Here is a 6,000-nt window from a genome sequence, read left to right as displayed (position 1 = left end):
TAGATGATTCTTTCATCTCGGTACGGAACAACTTTTTTTTTTCTTCTTCTAGAGGTAATTTTATGTATATCCAATTCGTCTTTAATTACAGAAATATATGTAAAGTGTGATAAAGTGCTCCAAAAAATTTATAGCTGCTTCTTTTTTAACTTTTCGAAAATACATAAAAGACTGGGATCTTTTAAAAGTTTCGCAACGATTTTTATGCAATTAACTTGCCTACCCAGGTTGGCGGTAAAAGGCCGGAAAGAACTTTCCACTTTAGTGAAGATGCTATAAACCTCCTTGGTAACACTCCAGAGATCACCACGATCTTTCGCTTTGATTAAAACATCACTGTCGCAATTTTCGTCAACTGATTGTTTTCCAGCCAATAGGAAGTTTGAAGACCATGAATACTGGAGTTGTTTCAAAACATCTGTCTTCTTCTATAAAGAGTTGAAAACACATATCAACTCAAATATTTGATAATGTTTGCCTCTTTATCGGGTATGTTGGTGAAGAAAATTCTACGACACATTCTTTCGCAACTGATCCAGTGAGATGAGCTAGCACATGATTAGCTACCTCACAGCCAAGGAGAATTGAATTTTTTCTAAAAACGTTTTTGAAAATTACTCCATCTGGTATACTTTTTAAAACCTTTGGTAAAACTTTCCAGCATTTTCCTTGTAGTCAGAAATTGTATTGCGAATTGCAGCATATTCATTAGCTTCGTCAAGAGAAACAATATTCCCTTCAAATTCTTAGCGGTTTTTTTTTCTGAATAACAATCATCGTTGGATAGCTTGGGTGCACTTACATTTATGAACTTTTTGAAGCAGAACGCGCTTCGTGTTTTTGTGCCTAGTCAAAATCACGTTGACTCTTGCATACATTTTCGCAGATGTCTATTTCCTAGAGTATTTCATTAACCTTTCAAGTAAAATCTGTATCCAAATAACATCCAAATCTTATCACAGAAATAGTCTCCAGCCAAGCAGCCATTTTCGTTGATTTTCCGTCCCCTCTCACTCAGACGACTTTATTTCTCACATCGCGAATATCCCTAACAATAGTACGGCTTAAAGACGCCTGAAGTTTAAATGAATACTCTGAAGTCTAAATGAATATTCTGAGCTCTGATTAAATACTCTGAAGTCTGAATGAATACTTTAAAGTCTGAATTAATATTCTGAAGTCTAAATGAATATTATGAACTCTGAATGAATGCTCTGAAGTCTGAATGAATTCTCAGAAGTCTGAATGAATACTCTTAAGTCTGAATGAATATTCTGAAGTCTGAATAAATACTCTGAAGTCTAGATGAATATTCTGAACTCTGAATAAATACTCTGAAGTCTGAATGAATTCTCTGAAGTCCAAATAAATGCCTTGAAGTCTGAATGAATACTCTGAACTATGAATACTCTGAAGTCTGAATGGATACTGTGAAATCTGAATGAATATTCTGAATTCTGAATGAATATTCTTAAGTCTGAATAAAAATTCAGACGTCTGAATGAATACTCTGAATTTCTTCAGTCTAAATATTGCACCATTTAGGAACCCATACAGTACCATAAAAACTAAATAAGTAAATAAGTGAAACAAATTCGACGAAATTTAATACCCACACACATACTAATTAGAAAACACAAAATTTATCACAGTATTTTTTTATTTTTTCTTGATGTACAAGAGATCTTTAATTTAAATAGCAGATTGGGAATAAACTTCTTTGGAAAACAGATCCGTACGTTGTGTTAAATACCTAAAAAAGCAAAATTGTTTAAATGTGCTACGAAAAGTAAGATTTTCGTCATCGATGTAAATGTAGGTTTCCATACGACTGAATTTTCCTCTCGAGTGAAAAAAGCTCGAGAGCTTTCTCCACAAGCATAAAGTATAGTGACCGCTGACTCCACATAAAAACATGCTCCAGAGCTTTTCTCATAAAAGATGAACTCACTCGAGTTGAACTTTTCCGGCGTGTATTTTTACTTTTGAGCTTTTTAACCAATAAAAAGTTAACAATTGCACAATCCATTTTATTGAAGAAAAATATAGGGAAAACCAATAACTTTTTCTGCACTTCCTTATTCACAAAATAACCACACCTCTTTCAATAAAGTGGTTGATGTAAAGTAGAGCGGAGAGACCAGTTTACATTAAGCTAGCAATTAAGTTTTTTATATATATTTTGTGCTTTAAAGACATTGTCTGCTAAAAACTGAAAGTTATGTTACATAAAGAATACATACTTTATTCGGAGAAACTTTCGCGAATTTCGCGTTTTTTGTCTCGCGAAACTTTCAAAGATGGCCATTCGCGAAAGTTTAATTCTGTATAAACTTTCTAAATTGTAGATTCGCGAAAGTTTATCCACTAAAATTTAAAAGAAATTTGCTGATTTTAAAAGTTATTTCTTCACTCGCCCTCACTTGGCTCGCCCTCCCGATAAAAAAAAGACAACTGGCGCTGGGAACGAGATTGGAATAAACTTAGAAATAAACAAAAGCGATGATGTTTCAAATGTATATGTATGGCTCAAAACCAAGTTACTGGCAAAAAAGGCGATGACGACGATGCGTGGGAGCCGGAAGAAGACGAGCCTGGAAATGTGTTTGATCTGTTTTATGATTTTGACGACGACGAGTTTTTGGACTCGCGAAAGTTTCTCTCGCAAAAGTTTCTCCGAATAAAGTACTATTATTAACAGTTTCAAGTCAAAATTTATAAATTCAAAGTACCAATGCAACGTTGTTTGTCAAACATTCAGAAAGGATATTTATTATACATTGGAAAAATAAAATCACAAATAAACAACGTAATACCTTAAGTGGATAAATTTTGGCGAGGATTAAATTTAGCGAATTTGGTGAATTTCAGCGAAATTCGCCAAAATAAATACCCGCCAAAATTTTGATAACTGACTATTCGCCAAATTAAATACTCGCCAAATTTAACATAATTTGCCATTCGCCAAATTAAATCCCCGTCAAAATTAAAAAAAAAATACGTTTTTTTTAATTAAGAAAAGAAAAATGTTTTATTCTTAAAAAAACGAACTTTTCCTTATTGACGATGATGAAGAATAGAATTTTTAACTGTATAACAAATCTTGTGTTTATATATACGTTTATTCTTATTTTTTATAAAAAATTTAAAACATAAAAATTCATTTCTTTGCGTCATTCGCCAAAATAAATCCCCGCCAAAATAAACATTTTTTTGTATTCGCCAAATTAAATCCTCGCCAAATTTTTTAATATTTATCATTCGCCAATTTTATCCATTTAAGGTAGTTCATTTGAAAACATGCAGTAGAAAAAAGTAACAACATAGAAGTCTTAGTATATACGTATGCTATAATAAGCAATACATAAAAAAAAATTCTGTTTTTCGAAGCATTTTTGGGTGCCTAGGATTTTAAAACAGACGAAACGATAAAAATCATGATAGTAAAAACGGAAATTTAAGGCAAAAAAAATGCACTTCAATTGCAAAATACGAGTACTTAGCTCTACAGTCGTGCGAGGGAGTGGTACAACTGAAAACAGAAGTACGCTTAAACTGAAAAATGTGTCGTTTTAAGCAAACTTATTGGTCAAAGTAATGAAATAACTTATTATACACTAGCGCTTTCAGCGCTCAAAAAATTTGAAATTTTTATTTTGCTATTGCACGTGTGTATTCTAAAAAAGAATTGTGGCTTCAGATAAGTAAACAAGGTAGCTGCTTGTATAATAATAATTAAAATTTTAAACAAGTAGAAAACGTGAAAAAAACGGAAAAGACGATTCTGCTGGGTAAAACCATTAAGTAAAAAAATGTCAAAAAGTTAAAAAAAGTTATCAAAATAACTTATCCTTTTTCGCGTTCCTTCTTCGCACATTTTCCTTCTCACAAAACTAGAATTGCACAAAAATCTTTGTTTAAAATGAATTGGTGCGATATTGAATCGGTTATTTTGATTGATTAATCAGCCTTCGGTTATTTTGATTTCTTCTTTGAAGACAAGAAAAATTTAACCGTTCAGTTGGTAAAATTCGTAAACTTTTGCAACACGTGAAATTAACTTTTATTGCGTTTAAATTGTTTCTAAAAATACGATAAATTGCGGCAAAAAAGTTTAGAAAGAAAAATTTCAAATGTTTCAAAAGAAATATTTTACCGTGCATTCTCGCCTTTAGGTATACACCAACATTGCCTACCCATATTTCCTGACATGGCATGGGTTAACCCGTAGCTGTGGTTAAGGCACTTTCTAAACATGTCCGCGCAGTGGACCAAACCACAGACCATTTAATTAAGAAGCAAACGCTATAACCACTAACCAACGCGCCACATTACAGCATGAGAGGTAATGAAGTTTATATGCCTTTTTGATCGCAAAAGTCTTAGTAGAAAATAACTTTGTGATAGTAGGTGAAAAATACTGTTTGCTAAGATTTAAATAACTTTTACTTTTCATTTGAACGAATTTGAGACAATATTAAGTCGATCATTGGGTAAGCGCCGTGTGTTTTTCAAATTCGCATAAATTATAATTATCAACATGGAGTCGAGCAAAACATTGCATCAGAGTATTTTGGTTTTTTTTATTGTGCTATTGTCTTGTCTAGATTTGATTAACTTTTTTTATCCTTTTTTATTGCCATAGATTTTGTCTTTATATTTTTTGTGGAGGATGTTAAGTTGTATGTCTTACTTACGAGTCGGGGTAGCTATATATCTGACTCTGAAAGAACACGTATTTTGAAACCTACCCAGCATGAAAACTCTGTTACTTCTGTTATTACATAATGGCTCGATTTTTCTAGTCTTAAAAGTTTTCCAAATTCTGGTTGTTCTAGATCTAGCTTAATTTGTCCAGTTCCGGTTATAACCTCCAGATTAAAAAAAATTTTTACCTACTAACTTTTTTCAAAGAAAATGTTTTTTGCGTACTGTCTCTGAAGTGACCTTTCGGCACAAAAATTGCAAATCAAAATAGGAATCGATCACGACGTTCAAAATTTCCCCTTTCAAAGAAGTGAAGAGAAAAAAACGGAAACATTGAAAACTGCTGAGGAAATTTACACTACAATAAAACCATGTCTTTTATATTTTAGATTTCTCAACCAAAAAAAGAAAAAGGAAAAAATCCACGGGTTCGCCCGTACTTTTATTATCTCGTTACTTGGACAGACAGACAGACAGACAGACAGACAGACAGACAGACAGACAGACAGACAGACAGACAGACGTATACGGTATTATAATATAGACTTTACATGCTTGCCGGTAAAAAAATGTGTAAAACTTTTCTTGTACCCTTTCTTTGTTTTCTAATATAACTTAGTTTAGCGAACAGAACAATAATGTCATTTTTACTGTTATTGATTGATACCTGTCAACAGTCAACGCACGCAGGGTAGTTTAATGTTGTTGGCCTTATTTAATGAAAACATAACAAAGAAATCAAACTCAAAAAGATTTTTATCCGTTATCCATGTTGCAATTTTCGAATATTTAATCTAGCAAATTCAAAGACGCTGCATTGCGGGTCAGTGTGTACTGTGCACTGTTCTTGATGTTGTTGTTGTAAATATGTTTATGGCAAATATCTCTGAGTGTTAGAATGCTTATTCTGCAAACTTTTGGTGGACAAATAATCGTTCAGTCCAAATTAACGCACAGAGAAATAGTTAAAAAATTAAATACTTAAATTCTTAAACCAAAAACATTTGTGGTGTTTTCTAAAAAGTTTTGCTAAAAAACGAATGCGTTTATTATAGATCACGATTTTTAATAACTTACGGTACAGATCAGAAGTCAATCATTATCAAAAAGTGAAAAAAAAGCCCTGGGGACTTGCTAATTGCTATAAAAATTTCTTGACCGCACCGTTGAGTATGATTTTTCGCTTGCGAACATAGGGAAGCTGTTGCCGCTCCGCAACCCTTTATATACTGATTTTAAATTGGTTTCTAGTGGTTACCAATTTTTATGCTGTTTTTATTAGCTAGCTAGCAA

At 32.5% G+C, this 6,000-nt stretch overlaps 1 protein-coding gene across 1 annotated transcript in view; it reads right to left on the bottom strand.

Annotated features, from left to right (window-relative positions):
• Positions 1–1,642: 1,642 nt before the first annotated feature.
• The window catches only part of LOC130656057 (male-specific lethal 3 homolog), a 44,742-nt gene continuing 40,384 nt past the window's right edge, over positions 1,643–6,000 (bottom strand). The window contains exon 11 of the mRNA XM_057458897.1: positions 1,643–1,753. Coding sequence (XP_057314880.1) covers positions 1,693–1,753 — 61 coding nt within the window. The 3' untranslated portion in view covers positions 1,643–1,692. The remainder of the gene's footprint in view (positions 1,754–6,000) is intronic.

The sequence above is a fragment of the Hydractinia symbiolongicarpus genome, chromosome 8 (assembly GCF_029227915.1).
Source record: "Hydractinia symbiolongicarpus strain clone_291-10 chromosome 8, HSymV2.1, whole genome shotgun sequence".
In the NCBI taxonomy this organism is placed as follows: Eukaryota; Metazoa; Cnidaria; class Hydrozoa; order Anthoathecata; family Hydractiniidae; genus Hydractinia; species Hydractinia symbiolongicarpus.
This window is presented reverse-complemented; position numbering and strand designations above follow the sequence as displayed.